Source organism: Scyliorhinus canicula, chromosome 20 (genome assembly GCF_902713615.1).
Source record: "Scyliorhinus canicula chromosome 20, sScyCan1.1, whole genome shotgun sequence".
Taxonomy (NCBI): domain Eukaryota; kingdom Metazoa; phylum Chordata; class Chondrichthyes; order Carcharhiniformes; family Scyliorhinidae; genus Scyliorhinus; species Scyliorhinus canicula.
In genome coordinates this window covers 47,914,067-47,931,799 of record NC_052165.1, presented here as the reverse complement: position 1 = coordinate 47,931,799, position 17,733 = coordinate 47,914,067, and the positions used below count along the sequence as shown (strand labels likewise).

Below are 17,733 nucleotides of genomic sequence, written 5' to 3'. Positions count from 1 at the left end.
TTGCAGTGCATCTTGTAGATGGTACAGACTAATATCACTACCACACTGGTGAAGGAGGAGTGAATATTCAGGTGGCAATGAGGTTGCATGTAAGCATCAATGACTGAAGATGACTGGGCAGGGTTCGGAAGAACAGGTAAACCTCCGATCCGTGTTGCCACATCCAATTAATAATATATCTTTCTTAAGTAAGGGGTCCAAAACTGCATATTCTAAATGTGATCTCACCTGTACCCGGTACAAGTTGCAGCAACTGTAGACTGTACTCTAGTCCCCTTGTAAATAAAAATCAGCATCCAATTTGCCTTCCCCTGTATGCCAACTTTCTGGGTTATCATGGAGCAAGATCCCTCAAGTTCCTTTGTGTTACAGCTTTCCTGCAGTTTCTCTTTGTTTAAATCTTATTATTCTCTTTTTCACATTTCTCCCAAATTTACACCTACCACAATACCAATAATCGTAACAAATACAATGTCAATCCCCATAACAATAACAACAATCCCATCCACCAACCAACCCCCAAACAGCATCCCGCATGCTAACATAAACAAATAACAAAAAGGAATCAGGAATCACCCATAGTCCCCATTAACACATAGTCCCCCCCCCCCCCCCCCACCCCCCCCCACACACACACACACACTCCCACCACCCCCGCCCCTAATGTTCAATGTAATCCAATTCTCGAAAGTGCATAATGAATAAGCCCATGAATTGTCGAACCCCTCCACCCTTCCCCTCAGTTCAAATTTGACCTTCTCAAGAGCCGAGAATTCCAGCAGGTCCCCCCGCCACGCCAGGGCACAGGATGCAGAAGGTATAGGGAAGGCAAAATTGGATGCTGATTTTATTTCAAGGGGACTAGAGTACAGTCTATGAAGTTGCTGCAACTGTACAGGGATACAGGTGAGATCACATTTAGAATATTGCACAGTTTTGCCCCCCCTTACTTAAAGAAAGATATATTATAATTGGAGTCAACACGGAGGAGGTTTACCTGTTCTCTCAACCTGCCCAGTCATCTTCAGTCATTGATGTACATGCAACCCATCTGCCACCTGAATATTTACTCCTTCTTCACCAGTGTGGTAGTGATAGTAGTCTGTACCATCTACAAGATGCACTGCAGTGGAGAGGTTGATCTCCAGCCCAACAGGATCCGCCTTCGGGCGATCAACGAGGCGAAGGTTACAACATCTGCCTCCGCACCGGTTTCCAACCCCAGCTGGTCTGTCACCCCGAATATGGCTTCCCGAGGGCCTGGGTCCAGTTTCATTTGCACCACTTTAGAGATTACCCTAAAAACCTCCTTCCAGTAATCCTCCAGCTTTGGACAGGACCAAAACATATGAACGTGGTTTGCGGGCCTCCCACGCAACATTCACACACATCTTCTACCCCCTGAAAGAGCCGGCACATCCTCGCCCTTGTGAGGTGCGCTCTATATACCACCTTCAGCTGTATGAGTCTGCACTGGCAGACTCATACAGCTGAAGGTGGTATATAGAGCAATTTGGAATTCTCTATCCCAGAGGGCTGTGTAAGTCCAGTCATAGAATCACAAAATCATAGAACGAACAGTGCAGAATGAGGCCATCCAGCCCACTATGCCATCGTGCCGCCCAGTTATTGTGTGTTTGAGCCAGAGATTGACAGATTTCTAAATGCTGATGATATAAAAGGATATGGGGATGGTGTGGCTGTTATTGAGGTGTATAACAACCATGATTGACCTGAATGGTGGAGCAGGCATGATGGGCTGAACGGCCCGATCCTGCTCCTATGTTCCAAAGGAACCCTCCCTATTATTGGCTCCCTTACCTCCAGCTCCTATTTGGAATGTACCTAGCCTGTACCAAAGCATCTCTTGCTTAAAAAAACCACCCTGTTCAGCTTTTAATTGAAATTAACCATCTTCCAATTTCAAAGTTCTGTACTGGATCGTTAATCAATGACTGATGACCCAAATGTTCTCCCGGAGACATTTGGTCCACCTAATTTCCAGCATCAGATCCAGCAAACTTATGTTTTGCTTTCAGAGAGCACTGACCTGTGTTCTGCTATCAACACTTTCTGCTATCCAACTACCTCCTCTAGTCCTCAACGCTATCATTGACGCTCCTCTTGTCTTGAGTCCATGACATCTTTGCAAAATCTCTCATGACCTTTTATATGGTTCCACTTACCCCAGCCCCGTTTTCTACCGGATAAAACCTATCACTCTTCTCCCTCTCTTCAGCGCAATTATATGGACTCAAAATGTTAACTCTACTTCTCTCTCTCTCCACAGATGCTGCCAAACCCGCTGAGTTTTCAAGCATTTTCTATTTTATTTCAGATCCAGCAATGCTTCCTTTCTTTCATTTAGGGAATTCATCTCTTTTGTCCATGTTTGGACCAAGGATGTTATGACACCTGGAGCCGGGTGGTCCTGGCAGAATCAAAACTGAGCATCAGTGAGCAGGTCCTTGTTGAGTCAGTGCTACTTGGCAGCATTATTGACGACACTACTTTGCCGATGTGATGATCAGGCATACACTCACGGGCCACTAATTGCCCAGACTGGATTTATCCTGCTTTTTGTGGACAAGACCTAAATGCACAATTCTCCACTTCAAGTAAATGCCAAGTGGTCAAGTAAATGCCAGTGTTGTAACTGTACTGCAACAGCTTGGCTAGGGTCATGGCTAATTCTGGAGCACATATCGCCAATACTACTTGAGGTTTCTGTCGGTATCAGTAGCCTTTGCAGCAGCTAGTACCTTTAGCTATTTCTTGATACCATGTGGTTGATGCTTGGCATCTGTGATTTTGGGGATCCGAGGAGGAGGCCAAGATGTGTTATCCACTCGGCACTTTTGGCTGAAGATAGTTGCAAATGCTTCAGCCTCCTCTTTTGCACCAAAGTGCTGGGCTACCCCCATCATTGAAGATGGGGATATTTGTGGAGCCTTCTCTATTAATTGTTTGTTTGTCCACTACCATCCATGATTGGATGTTTCAGGACTACAGAGCTTCATTCTGATCTGTCAATTGTGGAATTATTTAGCTGTACCCATCATGTCATGGTTCTGCTGTTTCACATGCATGTAGTCCTGTGTTGATGCTTCAGCAGGTTGGCACCTCATTAGGTACGCTTCTGGTAGAGCTTTCACTGTCTCCCTACTAAATGCTGGAGTTGGTATTTCTCTGAATACCGTTTTATTTTGGGAAATCAGTCTCAATCTGAGGAAGCTGCTGAGTCAGAGCCCCAGAGATATAAGAAATGCAATCACTTGCCTTTTCAAGTCGAAGTAGGCTGACCTACATCCATTGCTCGCCCTTTCAGCAAAGCAACATCTATCATCATCAGAGCCACTCCCAAACAGTGATTTGCTTACAAATAACAAAAACAATTATTTGTCGATGAGATATTTTCACTTGCAGTCATAGGATTACATGAAGTCAGAGCAGGGTGTGGCCATTTGGCCCATCAAACCCCCTCCCTCCTCTTCTCTTCTTTTGTGGTTACCCCACCTTTCTTTCACCTCCCCCGCCCTGGGTTGTGCAGACCTTTGGTTCCTCATCTATCTTGTTTTTTTTTTATTCTTCACTTACTCCTGGTTGCTGGCCTCAAAGAGGTTATGAGGAAAGGTTGGACAGGTTGCACCTGTGCTCCTTAGAGTTGGAAGGAATGAGAGGTGACCTTGTTGGAACATAGTCAGTATCTTGTGGGGCAGTTAGCAGGGTGGATGCTGACAGGATGTTTCCTCTAGTGGGAGATTCTGGAACTAGAGCGGGGGATGCAGTTTGGAAATTAGGGATGTCCTATTTAAGATGACGTTTGGGGTGGAGTAAGTTTGTAGAGTTGTCTTTCTGGAGAGAGAGAGAGAGAGAGCAGATCAAGCTGGATCATTAAGTGTACCATACGGAGCTGGATGTCATGGGTCACGGACAAGAAGGTGGAGTTGAGGCCACAGTCAGATCAACCAAGATCTTATCAAATGGTGGAACAGTCTCAAAAGGACAAATGGTATTCAGTGTCTTATTATTTATATTGTTGAGGTCTAATGGCAATCACTTTGTTGAATGACTGTAACATTGTAGTGATTTAATGACAATTGCATTGTTTTTTTTTAATAAACAATTTTATTGAGGTAGTTTTTGGCTTTATAAACAGTTACAGACATCATCAGAAAGGAAGCAAAAAAGGCAAAATGTGCAAACATCCACGTACTTTCAATACTTCCATCGTACAGTATTGCACAAGCCCGCTCCCCTCCCACCCGTACTACCCGCCATATTTTCCCTCCTACTCTACTCTACCCCCCCCCCCCCCCCCCCCCCCCCCCCCCCCACCCCCCTGCTGACGCTCACTCTCCCGCAAAGAAGTCAATAAATGGTTGCCACCTTTGGGTGAACCCCTGCACAGATCCCCTCAAGGCGAACTTAATTTTTTCCATCCCCAGGAAACTTGACATGTCCGCAAGCCACCACTCAGTCTTCGGGGGCTTTGAGTCCCTCCACGCCAATAATATTCGTCGCCCGGGCTATCAGGGAAGCAAAGGCCAGCACATCGGCCGCTTTCTCCCCCTGGACGCCCGGGTCTTCCGAAACCCCAAAAATTGCCACCCCTGGACTCATCACCACCCTTGTTTTTAGCACCTGGGACATGACCCCCGCAAATCCCTCCCAGTACCCCCTCAGCTCAGGGCATGCCCAAAACATGTGCACATGGTTCGCTGGTCCTCCCGCGCACCTAGCGCATTTGTCCCTCTATCCCGAAAAATTTGCTCATCCGAGCCGCCGTCATATGGGCCCGGTGAACGACCTTAAATTGGATCAGCCCGAGCCTAGCACATGTCGCGGTCGAGTTTACCCTACTCAGGGCCTCTGCCCACAGCCCATCCTCCATTTCCCCGCCTAGCTCCTCCTCCCATTTAAGTTTCAGTTCCTCTGTCTGGGACCCTTCCTCCCTCATGAGCACCTTATAAATACCCGAGACTCTACCCTCCCCTTCGTCCCTCCCAGAGACTATTCTGTCTAGGATCCCCATTGGCGGGAGGCGCGGGAAAGATTGGACCTGTCTACGAACAAAGTCCCGCAACTGTAGGTATCTAAAATCATTTCCCCTTACCAACCCAAATTTCTCCTCCAAGCTCCTCAAACTCGCGAAGCTCCCTTCCAGGAACATATCACCCGCCCTTCCCGCCCCTGCTCGCCGCCATACTCGGAACCCCCCATCCATACTGCCGGGGGCAAACCGATGGCTGTCGCAGATTGGCGCCCAGACAGACGCCCCCATCTCCCCCACATGCCTCCTCCACTGGCCCCATATCCGCAGGGTCGCCACCGCTACCGGGCTGGTGGTGTACTTGGCCGGCGGCAGCGGTAGAGGAGCCGTGACCAGGGCTTCCAAACTGGAGCCCCTGCACGAAGCCGCCTCCACCCGCTCCCAAATAGACCCCGTACCCACCATCCACTTCCTTATCATAGCGATGTTGGCCGCCCAGTAATAATTGACCAGACTCGGCAACGCCAGCCCCCCCTCGCTACGGTTCCTCTCCAACATCGCCTTCTTCACCCGCGGAGACTTTCCCGCCCAGACAAAGCTCATGATCAGCCCGTTAACTCTTTTGAAGAAGGACTGTGGGATAAAGATCGGGAGGCACTGAAAAATAAACAAAAATCGAGGGAGGATTGTCATCTTTACAGTCTGCACCCTCCCTGCCAGCGACAGCGGGAGTGCATCCCATCTCCGAAACTCTCCCTTCATTTGCTCCACCACCCTGGCCAAATTTAACTTATGCAGCCTGCCCCAGCCTCGTGCCACCTGGATTCCCAAATACCGGAAATTTTCCTCAACTAACCTAAACGGTAGCCCTCTCAATCTGTTCTCCTGGCCCCTTGCCTGTACCACAAACATTTCACTCTTGACCGTATTTAATTTGTATCCTGAGAACTGGCCGAACTCCCTCAGCATTCCCAGTATAGTTCCCATCCCGGCCACTGGGTCCGACACGTACAGGAGCAGGTCGTCTGCATAAAGAGAAACCCTGTGTTCAACCCCGCCCCTCACCATCCCCTTCCAACCCTCTGCGGCTCTCAGCGCAATCGCCAGCGGCTCTATGGCCAGCGCAAACAGCAGCGGGGAGAGCGGGCAGCCCTGCCTGGTCCCTCGGTACAACCTAAAGTACTCCGACACTTCTCTGTTGGTCCTGACGCTGGCCCTCGGGGCCTGATATAATAATTTGATCCAATCCACCAATCCCTCCCCGAACCCAAACCGTCCGAGCACCTCCCATAGATATTCCCACTCCACCCGGTCAAAGGCCTTCTCGGCGTCCATAGCCACCACTACCTCCACCTCTCTACCCGCCGGGGGCATCATTATCACATTGAGCAATCTCCTCAGATTGGCCGCCAGCTGCCTACCTTTCACGAACCCCGTTTGATCCTCCCCAATCACCTCCGGTACACAGTCCTCCATTCTACCCGCCAGTACCTTTGCCAGGAGCTTGGCATCTACATTAATCAGGGAGATTGGCCTGTAGGACCCGCACACCTCCGGGTCTTTACCCCGCTTTAATATCAGAGATATGGTGGCTTGTGACATCGTCGGCGGCAGGGTCCCTCTGTCCCTTGCCTCATTGAAAACCCTCGCCAAGACCGGGCCCACCAGCTCCGAGAACTTCCTATAAAACTCTACTGGGTATCCATCCGGCCCCGGGGACTTCCCCGACTGCATGGCCTTTAGGCCCCCCAATACCTCCTCTACTCTAATCGGGGCCCCCAGCTCTTCCACTCGCCCCCCCCCCAACTGTTGGGAATGTTAACCCATCCAGAAACCTTTTCATCCCCTCCGGTTCTTCTGGCGGCTCCGAAGTATACAGCTTACGATAGAAGTCCCGGAATACCCTATTCAATTCTGCCGGATCCTCCACTTTGTGCCCCCCCCTCGTCCCTCACTCTACCTATTTCCCTGGCCGCCTCCCTCCTCCTAAGTTGCTGCGCTAACAGTCTGCTAGCCTTTTCCCCATACTCGTACACCACTCCCCTCGCCTTCCTAAGCTGTTCCACTGCCCTGCTCGTGGATAGTGCCCCCAGTTCCGCCTGTAGCCTCTGCCTCTCCCTGAGTAAAACCTCCCCCGGGGACTCCGCGTGCTCTTCATCTATCCGGCCCATTTCCCTGACCAATCTATCCATCTCTGCCCGGTCTGCCTTGGCTCTATGGGCCCCAATTGAAATCAGCTCCCCCCGCACTACTGCCTTTAGTGCCTCCCACACGGTCGCCGCTGAGACCTCCCCAGTGTCATTCACCTGCAGGTAATTTTTTATACATTTCCGAAGCCTCTCGCAGATCCCCTCCTCCGACAGCAGTCCCACATCTAGCCTCCATTGCGGGCGTTGATAACTCGCTCCCCTGAACTGCAGGTCCACCCAATGCGGGGCATGGTCTGAAATGGTAATTGCTGAGTATTCCGTGTTCTTTACCTCCCCCCTACAGTCCCTGCTTAGCACAAAGAAATCTATCCTGGAATATACTTTGTAGACGTGCGAGTAAAACGAGTAGCCCCTTCCTGTTGGCTGTCCCTCTCTCCAGGGGTCCACTGCCCCCATTTGCTCCATAAACCCTTTCAGCTCCCTTGCCATTGCTGAGAGTCTACCCGTTCTGGGACACGACCGATCCAAAGTCGGGTCAAGGACCATGTTAAAGTCCCCTCCCATTATTAGCCTGCGAGAATCCAAGTCCGGGATCTTCCCCAGCACTCTTTTAATGAAGTCCACGTCATCCCAGTTCGGGGCATATATATTCACCAGCACCACTCTTCTCCCCTCCAGCCTGCCCCGTACCATCAGGTATCTGCCCCCCCTGTCTGCGGATATGCCCTCTGCCTCAAATTGCACGCGCTTGTTGATCATGATTGCCACCCCTCTGGACTTCGAGTCCAAGTCCGAGTGGAAGACCTGGCTAATCCAGCCCTTCCTTAGCCTGGTCTGGTCTGACACTTTCAGATGTGTCTCCTGCAACATAATTACGTCCGCCCTCAGGGCCCGCAAGTGCGCGAACACCCGCGCCCTCTTAACCGGCCCATTCAGTCCCTTGACGTTCCAGGTGATCAGCCTGGTCGGGGGGCACATCCCACCCCCCCACCCCGCCGGTCAGCCATAGCCTTTCTCGGGCCGGCCCCTGACCCGTGCGTCGCGCCCTTCCTGGCCCGCCCTATAGCTGCCTCCACCCTCGACCTCCTTTCCAGTGCCTATTTCAAGTCCCTCTCCCGTCAGCAGAACAACCCCCCCCTCCCCTAACCCCATCCCCCGATACCCCCACCCCTGCCATCTACTGGCTGTAGCTTCCCCCCCCCATCTGACTTCCTTGACTAGCCAATCTGCTAGCCCGGTGACTCAACACTCCGGCGCCTTCCTGTCCCATTCCCCTTGTTTCCCCGCCCTCCTCCCCACCCACTGGGGCAAGCCGGCTCCAGTGTCTTCCGCGAGCTGCACAAAAAGCCCAAACAGAAAAAAAAAGGGAAAAAACATAGAAAAAAGAGAAAAAGCACATAACTGTCCATGAACAAAGGAAAGAGTCTCAAATGTTCCGCTTGGCCCCATTGGCCCAGCAAACCGTTGAGCAGCAGTCCAGGCACATTCGGCGTTCCTCCCCACAGAAATCCTCGGGCCCTAACTCGCGTCCTTGGGGCCTCCTTTCGGGACCAGCCCCAGGTCCCTCACAAAATCCATCGCTTCTTCGGGCTCGGAAAAGTAGTGGTGTTGACCCTGGTGCGTGACCCATAGCCGAGCTGGGAACAGCAGACCAAACTTCACGTGCTTCTTAAACAGCACCTCCTTGACATTCTTAAAGGCTGCTCGCCGCCGAGCCACCTCCTGGCTTAGGTCCTGATAGATGCGGAGAACACTGTTATTCCACGTGCTGCTCCTGGCGCTCTTTGCCCACTGCAGCACCCGCTCCTTGTCCACGAACCTGTGGAACCTAATCACCATCGGCGGGGGGGTCCGCCCAGCCGCCCCTGCCTTGCCTGCACCCTGTGTGCCCCCTCCAGCTCCAGCGGTCGCGGAAAGGCTTCGGCCCCCATCAGCTGCTTCAGCAGGTCTGCTACAAACGCTGCAGCATCAGCTCCCTCCGCCCCCTCCGGGAGGCCGACCATCCTCAGATTGTTCCTGCGGACTCCATTCTCCAGCTCCTCCACTCTGTCCAGCAGTCTTCTCTGCCGCTCTTTCAGGCCGTCCACTTCTAGCGCTGCAACCGTTTGCGCATCCGCCTGCTCCTCCACCGCCTCTCCCAGCTCCTTAACTTTAACATCCTGGGCGTCCAGCCTCTGGTTCAGCTGATCCACCGCTTTCTGGATTGGGTCCAAGCTGTCCCGCTTCAGCGCTTCAAAACTGGACTTCATTACCTGGAGCATGTTATCCAGCGCCTGCTGGATTACTGAGTCCGGGTTCCGTGTGTCCGCCATCTTAGGTCCCAGGTAATTTTCTTCTGGCCCTTGTCTCTGTCCCTTTTTCTCCTTCTTCTTCTGCCTTCTGGAATCCCGCTGTTCCATGTGCCGCAGCCCGCTCCTCAGCGCCTCCGCTGCCGCTTTCCTTCGCCCAGCTCCTTCAATTTTACCTCCTGGGCATCTGAAGTGGGTCCAAGCTGTCCCTCCTCAGCAACTCCAAACTTTTTTTTCTCTTTGTCCTGGAGGAAGGAAGGTCCGTGGGTCCGCCATCTTACCCTGCAGGTCAGCTTCCTCCTTCTCTCTCTCTCTCCTTCCTCCTCACCTGCTGGCCTCCCACACTTACATCATCTGCAGCCCGCTCTCCTCCTCTGTTCCAGGCAGCCTTTCTGCCGCCTCCGTAGTCCCGCTATCGCGGGGAAACAGCTGTTCCAGCCGGCCGGAGTGAGAGCCCACCGAATGTGCGGCTCACCCGGACATCGCCGCCACCGGAAGTCGTGACAATTGCATTGTTAAAGATGTGATTGGTATTGATACAACCCTCTTTAAGGCTGCCCATTTAATTTATTGATTGATCTTTTGTTAACTTGTTTCCTTTAATTGGTCATTTGTTTTACTCCCGAAAATATAAATGAGGACAGCTGAAACACTGAGTTGAGGAGGAACTGGGAGAGTTTGCGACGTTGCAGTCTTCGAAATAAACCTATTTTAAGATGCAGGGTAGCTTCAGGCTTATCCTTTCTCAACGTACAATCAATGGAATTAACAGGCGTATTCCTCTTCACTCTCAAATTTTTGCTTTGCGTTCATCAGAAAAAGAGGAATGGAACAATATACAAATAAAGTGGGGTTGGAGGAGGCCAGTGTGGAGCATCAACACTGGCATGGACCTGTTAGGTTGAATGGCTTTATTTTGTTCTGTAAATTGTATATAGTTGATGAATTGTGAGAGGACTCTACTATGTACAGTGCACAGTAAGTCACTTCATACTCAATTTTGTATCACCCCAGAAAGTGGGGTCTGATGCTTGGGAGCAGAACATGGGTTGCACAGCCCCCACGCCTGGTCAAAGACCTTGATGTTTAATTAAACTGCGAGGATTGGAAGGATGCCAAGGAGTTTGGGAACAGGAGAACAAAGGGCAACACCATCCACACACAGGCAATTTCCAGCAGGTATCATTGAATAAAAGATTGGGATCCCTTCCCCCTCCCCCACCTAATGTCTCCTTTTACCCACACCTTCACTATACTTTATTCAGCCAAAGTATCATGAGGCAAATTGTAGCATTCCCCCTTCCCCACTGACCGGCAGTTCTGCAAAATGAACCCAAGGAATTTCATGATCTGATTGAGGTAGCACAATATTGAGTTACCAGCTATGAAGTGACTCTGAGAAATAAAACAAATGAATGATTCTAAGTCTGAATTTCTTAAAAACGTACATAAGCACAAACATCAGACACATACGTAGGTTGAGCAAAGATATTTCCTTTCTTTTCTAGATATGGAATATTTGACCGCTGCAGAGAACTTGTGGAAGCAGGTTACGATGTGCGACAGCCTGACAAAGAAAATGTTACACTTCTGCACTGGGCAGCTATCAATAACAGGATTGATCTGAGCAGGTAGATCCTTGCTATTCTTCAAACCATTGTGAAATCGTATACACTGCCTTTTAATAACTTTGTTTAAATGTCAGGACTGGTGTTTGGTGATCATCTGATTTGTGTAATGAATATTAAATTATGTCTCGTATCTCTTGTACTTTACAGAATGCCGAGTACAAAAATAATCTTACTCGCCATCACTACATAAGGTGTCACCACAACCATTAATTTATGTTTGATTAAAACCCTGCCTCTACCTAGTCTAGGTCCATTCATTTATGCCACTAAATTCCTTCAAGATTTTGCTGTTTATATGGCACCTCGGTATGAATGCAAACATAAGTTATTAATTCAAAATTATCCAAATCTTCAGAACTTGCAATTAATATTGAAGGAAGATAGACCCCGCTGGGTCACTGTCTGTGCGGAGTCTGCACGTTGTCCCCATGTCGGCGTGGGTTTTCTCCAGGTGCTCTGGTTTCCCCCCACAGACCAAAGACGTGCAGGTTAGGTGGATTGGCCATGATAAATTGCCCTTAGTGACCAAAAGGTTAGGAGGGGTTACAGGGATAGGGTGGAAGTGAGGGCTTAAGTGGGTCGGTGCAGACTCGATGGGCTGAATGGCCTCCTTCTGCACTGTATACGTTCTGTGTTCTAAGATTGACATTTTGGGGATACAAATCATAGCAGGAAAGGTCAAGGGGTAAAATGTCTGGATAGGCAGGTTATTTGCAAGTTGAATTCAATTTCTTGAAACAGAAATAGTGTTTTAGGCAAAGTGGATTTACCACCCAATAAATTACTGATTGCCAAATTAACCTAACCCAATAGCAACTTTGACTTACCTGGCAATGTAGATCCATCTGATATGGATAAACGCCTGAAGGTAATGAACAGAGAAGTAAGCTAGTTCAAAGAATATTGATCCTGCAGGTCTGTCATGAGCTGGACCACCTTCAATATTGATCAAAGAGGAATGTTGAACTATTTGTTGTCAGTGGTACAGAGACCTGATCCAGACCTGATATTTTGGCTAATACAAGAACAGGAAAGAAAGAGACGAACAAAAGTCCTTTCAGGGAGAAGAGCACGAGGAGCTGGATATTCCTGGACAAATGGCAATGAATTCCAGTATTTTCTGTTTGCATTTTGTTTTATTACTTTATTTGGCTATCCCTGTTTCACAATGGTCATGGCAGCAGTTGGGTAAGAGATTAGCATAGTATTGCTGATTAGATTAAAAAAAACTTTAAAGTACCAGAGGTTTCTGGGTTCAATTTAAAAATAGGATAATTTACATTTTTTAATAAAATATTCTTTCGTGAGATGTGGGCACCACTGGTCAGGCCAGCATTTGTTATCCATCCCTAATTGCCCTTAAATTGAGTGGCTTGCTAGGCCAATTCAAAGGGCAGTTAAGAGTCAACCACGTTGCACTGGATCTGGAGTCACATGCAGGCAGACTGTGAGAATGGCAGATTTAACATTCTTAAAGGACATTAGTGAATCAAAGTGGTTTTTACAACAATTGATGATGGCTTCACGTCACCATTACTGATGAATAGCTTTGAATTCTAGATTTCACTAATTGTACTCAAATTCCATTGATGGGATTTAAACCTGTGTCCTCGTAGCATAAATCTGGGCCTCTGGATTACTAGCCCAGTGACATTACTATGACGCCATCATCTCCCCACACAATGCTGTCCAACACAATTCAGTCTTGGTAAATTTCAAAATGTACACTTTATTTTCAGCTCTGGACTTGCATTGGAAGTCTGACACGTGCACGATGAGAACAAAATATGCACCAATTTATTGAGCAAACTAATTGTTGCCTCTGATGATTTGGTGTCCCTCCTTCTACAACACTTCCGTCTTTGCCTTTGGTATAATATATATTGAATTGAACTTGTAGTCAGGCTAAAATTAGAGGCAGACAATGGAAGAAAGGAGTTTGGATGGGATTGGAGGAGAACAGGCAAAGGATGGTCATAGATTAGTAAAGACTCAGATTCGTAACAAAGGAGCTCATCAGCCCAAACGATACTCGGGTATTAGTTAGAGGTGAGTTAATACTCTTATGAACTTCAAATACTTATCCAACGCAATTAACTTCACATGCACTTTACATTATTTCAGGCTTTCTAAAAATACACTTTCTAATTCATTTGACTTTTTGGGGTGTTTTTAACCTGAGATATTTATTTCATCTCAGCATGACAAACTGCTCTTTTAGCTGAGCCCCTGCTCTGGATGAACTTGGATAAGAGCATAAATAATGGGAGCAGGAATAGATCTTGCAGCTCATCAATCCTGTTTGCCATTTGATATGATCATCGCTAATCTTGGTCTCATTTCCCATCCATTCCCCTTAATGAATGAAAATCGCTTATTGTCTCAAGTAGGCTTCAATGAAGTTACTGTGAAAAGCCCCTAGTCGCCACATTCCGGCGCCTGTTTGGGGAGGCTGGTATGGGAATTGAACTGTGCTGCTGGCCTGCCTTGGTGTGCTTTCAAAGCCAGCGATTTAGCCTAGTGTGCTAAACCAGACCAGAGGAACTAAAAATCTGTCTATCCCACCTTTAGATGTATTCACCGGTGGAGCATTCACAATACCCTGGCATAGAGAATTCCAGATTCACAACTCTTTGAGTTAAGAAACCCCTCCCCATCTCAGTCCTAAATGATCAGCCCCAATCCCAAGATTTCCCAACCAGCGAAAATAATCGCTTGGCATCTTTCCTACACAGTGCCTTCAGAATTTTGTAGGGTTCAATGAGGTTGTCTCTCAATTTTCTAAACGTGAGAGAATATAATCCCAATTTGCTCTGCCTCTCATCATAGGTCAACCCCCTGATCCCAGGAACCAATTTGTGAACTTCCACTGTACCGCCTTCTATGCAAATTTACTCTTTAAATGTGGAAACCAAAATTGCACACACTAGTCCGAATGTCATCTCAACAAAACTCGGTAAAGGTTCTATGTGAAGATTTAGTCAATAAACCAGAAAAATAAATTTGTTACCAAGTCAGTGGATGTATTAATGAATATTAAAAAGACCAAATGATAGATTTAATTAGCTAATAAGTAATTAGCTCCCACAGGATACAAAAGATGACAAAAATGCTTCTCTTGTGCCTGCTTTGCCATAAAGGCTGAACCTTGAGACATGCTCCTGTATGAGTCCAGTATAATGGGTTTTCCTGCTGATCCACAAAGGAATCTCTGTTCAATGAATTAAAAAAAAACTTTGGACAGAGGTAAAGGCTGTCAAGTATAAATGCACATCTGGGAGCTTCTAGATGAAGAGATGCTTATAAAATGGATGCAAACAATTAGGGTCTGTCTCTTCTCTCTTCCACACCTTCCCTCTCTGCCGAGCACTGTTTGAAGATTTGGCAAAATACATTCCTTGATTCTAGGGATTAAGTGGTTCATAACAATACATGATGGATGTAGTAGAGTTCAAAGCCAGTTTGCCTAGCTTGTCACCATCTGAGGAGTCAAACTGACAATCAGCTCGAATGAGTAGATCAACACTGACAATAGAAAATGCTGCTTGGGAATGAGGCCATTGTAGTAATGTCTTGCACATCATGCTGTAATATGTATTCTCTGCAGCCTCTCTCCCATCCATTCCCCATACCCCTTAATTTAATGAGAGACCAAAAACCTATCTTTCTCAATCATAAGTGTATTCGACGATGGAGCATCTAAAACTCTCTGGGTAGACCAAAGATTCGCAACTCTTTGAGTGAAGAAATCAGAAATCTCCTCATTTCAGTCCCAAATGATCAGCCCCTTATCCTGAAACTGTTCCCCCGTGTTTTACACTCCTCGACCAGTGCAAACAATCTGGTAGTTGTTATCAATGCATGACTGTTTAAAGTGGCTGAATCGTGGATATTAAAATATATGGACAAACGTATTAGAAATGTAGTTAAAAGCCCTTTGTTTGTCAAAATCTGTAACTACATTAAAACCTTCAAGCAGCTTTCTAAAAACTTTTCATTAAGGCAACCACATTTACATTTGCATGCAGCAAAAGTTTTCCTTGTGGAAGTACAGGGGAGGCGATGTTGTAGTGGTATTGTCGCTGGAATAATAATCCTGAGTGCCAGGGTAACGCTCTGAGGATCTATGGCACATGGTGAAATTTGAGTTCAATAACAGTTAAAAGTCTTAACGATGACTATGATACCATTGTTGATTATCATTTAAAAAAAAACATCTGGTTCGCTAATGTCCTTCAGGAAAGGAAATCTGTTATCCTTATCCAGATCGGCCTATATGTGACTCCAGATCCACAGCAATGTGGTTGACTCTGAAATGCCCTCCGGGATGGGCAATAAATTCTGGCCCAGCCATTGACACCCACATCCCATCAAAGAATTATTTTTTAAAATTGTTACGCGGCCTCAAATATACCACTCTGTCAAGCTCAAGGCCAAGGGAAATTTATTCCTTTTGTGCTTGATTTCTAACAACTATTTATTACTCTTGCAAACTTCAGCAAAGGCTTTACCCAAGGTTGTTGAGCCCCACTGAACAGAGATCCTTTACCCAGGTGATAGCACATCTGCAGGGCATTTGATTGAACTACAAGCATCTTAAGTAGGGTGCTCTCTCCATGGGCCGGTGCAGAGTCGATGGACCAAATGGCCTCCTTCTGCATTGTCAATTTTACGACTCTATGATTCGATCTCCAAAGAGGTCAGATAACCCACCTTCCCACGGGAGTCCCTGGCCTGTGACCAACAGTAATGGTGAAGATTCATTTGGTAAGGTACTGATCGCATCGAGTGACTTAGTTGGAAATGAGCAAAGGTGAAGATCTGATGTCCGTGAGAGTGCACAAACATTCCAATAACTCATCTACCAGATCCTTCAAGCATCCATTTCCCACACCATGGTAGTCTGTAGATTGCACATTAGACTTTTTTTTTTTAAATAATTTTTATTGAAGAAATTTTTCAAAATACAAACATTTTAACCCCCCCTACATTTACATTTAAATTATAACAAAACAAAGTCAAACCCCCCTACTTAACAAGAAAAAGAAAAAAGTCCCCCCCCCCCCCCTACCCGCGCGTTCCCCCCCCCCCCCCCCCCCCCCCCCCCCCCCGGCGAACCGACAGTCAGACCAACTTATCATTTCTAGCAGCGTCCTCGGGCAGGCCTTGCCCGTGCCACCACCGCTGCCGTACTTCCTTCGTCTTTGTCCCCCCCCCCCCCCCCCCTCCTCCCCCCTCCCTCCCGCCCTCCCCTCCCCTCCCGGGTTGCTGCTGTCACGGCCTCAGTTTCTATCTCTGATCCAAGAGGTCTAGGAAGGGTTGCCATCGCTTGAAAAACCCCTGCACCGACCCTCTCAGGGCGAATTTGATCCTTTCCAATTGGATGAAGTTTGCCATGTCGTTTAACCAGGTGTTAACACTCGGAGGCCTTTCGTCCCTCCACTGAATCAGGATCCTCCTCCGAGCCACCAAGGACGCAAAGGCTAATATTCCAGCCTCCCTCGCCTCCTGTACCCCCGGTTCCACCCCAACCCCGAAGATCGCAAGTCCCCATCCTGGCTTGACCCTGGACCCCACCACTCTCGACACCGTCCCTGCCACCCCCTTCCAGAACTCCTCCAGTGCCGGACATGCCCAAAACATATGTGCATGATTCGCAGGGCTTCCCGAACATCTAATACACCTGTCTTCACCCCCGAAAAACCGACTCATCCTTGTCCCCGTCATGTGGGCTCTATGCAGTACCTTAAATTGAATGAGACTTAGTCTCGCACATGACGACGACGAGTTGACCCTCTCCAGGGCGTCTGCCCATGTCCCGTCCTCTATCTGTTCCCCCAGCTCTAACTCCCACTTATCTTTCAGCTCCTCTACTGATACCTCCTCCACCTCCTGCATAATCTTATAGATGTCCGAGATCTTCCCCTCCCTGACCCAGACCCCTGATAGCACCCTATCACTCACCCCCCTGTCGGGGAGCGCGGGGAACCCCGCTACCTGTCGTCTGGCAAATGCCTTCACTTGGAGGTACCTGAACGTGTTCCCCGGGGGGAGCCCAAATTTCTCCTCCAGCTCTCCCAGGCTCGCAAACCTCCCCTCTATAAACAAGTCCCTCAGTTGTCTAATACTCGCCCTCTGCCAGCTCTGGAATCCCCCTCCTGTGTTTCCCGGCGCAAATCTGTGGTTCCCTCTTAGTGGTGCCCCTATCAGACCTCCCACTTCCCCCCTGTGTCGCCTCCACTGCCCCCAGATCTTGAGGGTGGCCGCCACCACCGGGCTCGTGGTATACCTCGTGGGAGGGAGCGGCCATGGTGCCGTTACCAGTGCCCCTAAGCTTATGCTGCCGCAGGACGCCCTCTCCATGCGCTTCCAGGCTGCCCCCTCCCCTTCCATCATCCACTTTCGTACCATCGATGTATTTGCCGCCCAGTAATATCCTGAAAGGTTGGGTAACGCCAGCCCTCCACTATCCCTACTCCGCTCCAAAAAGACCCTTCTAACTCTCGGGGTGCCATGTGCCCACACATACCCCATGATACTACTCGTTACCTTCTTGAAAAAGGCCCTGGGGAGGAAGATGGGCAGACACTGGAACAAAAACAAGAACCTCGGGAGGACCGTCATTTTAACTGACTGCACCCTCCCTGCCAGCGACAGCGGCACCATGTCCC

At 48.6% G+C, this 17,733-nt stretch overlaps 1 protein-coding gene across 1 annotated transcript in view; it reads left to right on the top strand.

The window, feature by feature from the left end:
* zdhhc17 (zinc finger DHHC-type palmitoyltransferase 17) overlaps nucleotides 1–17,733 on the top strand; it is a 101,233-nt gene that overhangs the window by 1,997 nt on the left and 81,503 nt on the right. Inside the window, exon 2 of the mRNA XM_038780294.1 lies at nucleotides 10,940–11,062. Within this exon, the coding sequence (XP_038636222.1) occupies nucleotides 10,940–11,062 (123 nt within the window). The remainder of the gene's footprint in view (nucleotides 1–10,939; nucleotides 11,063–17,733) is intronic.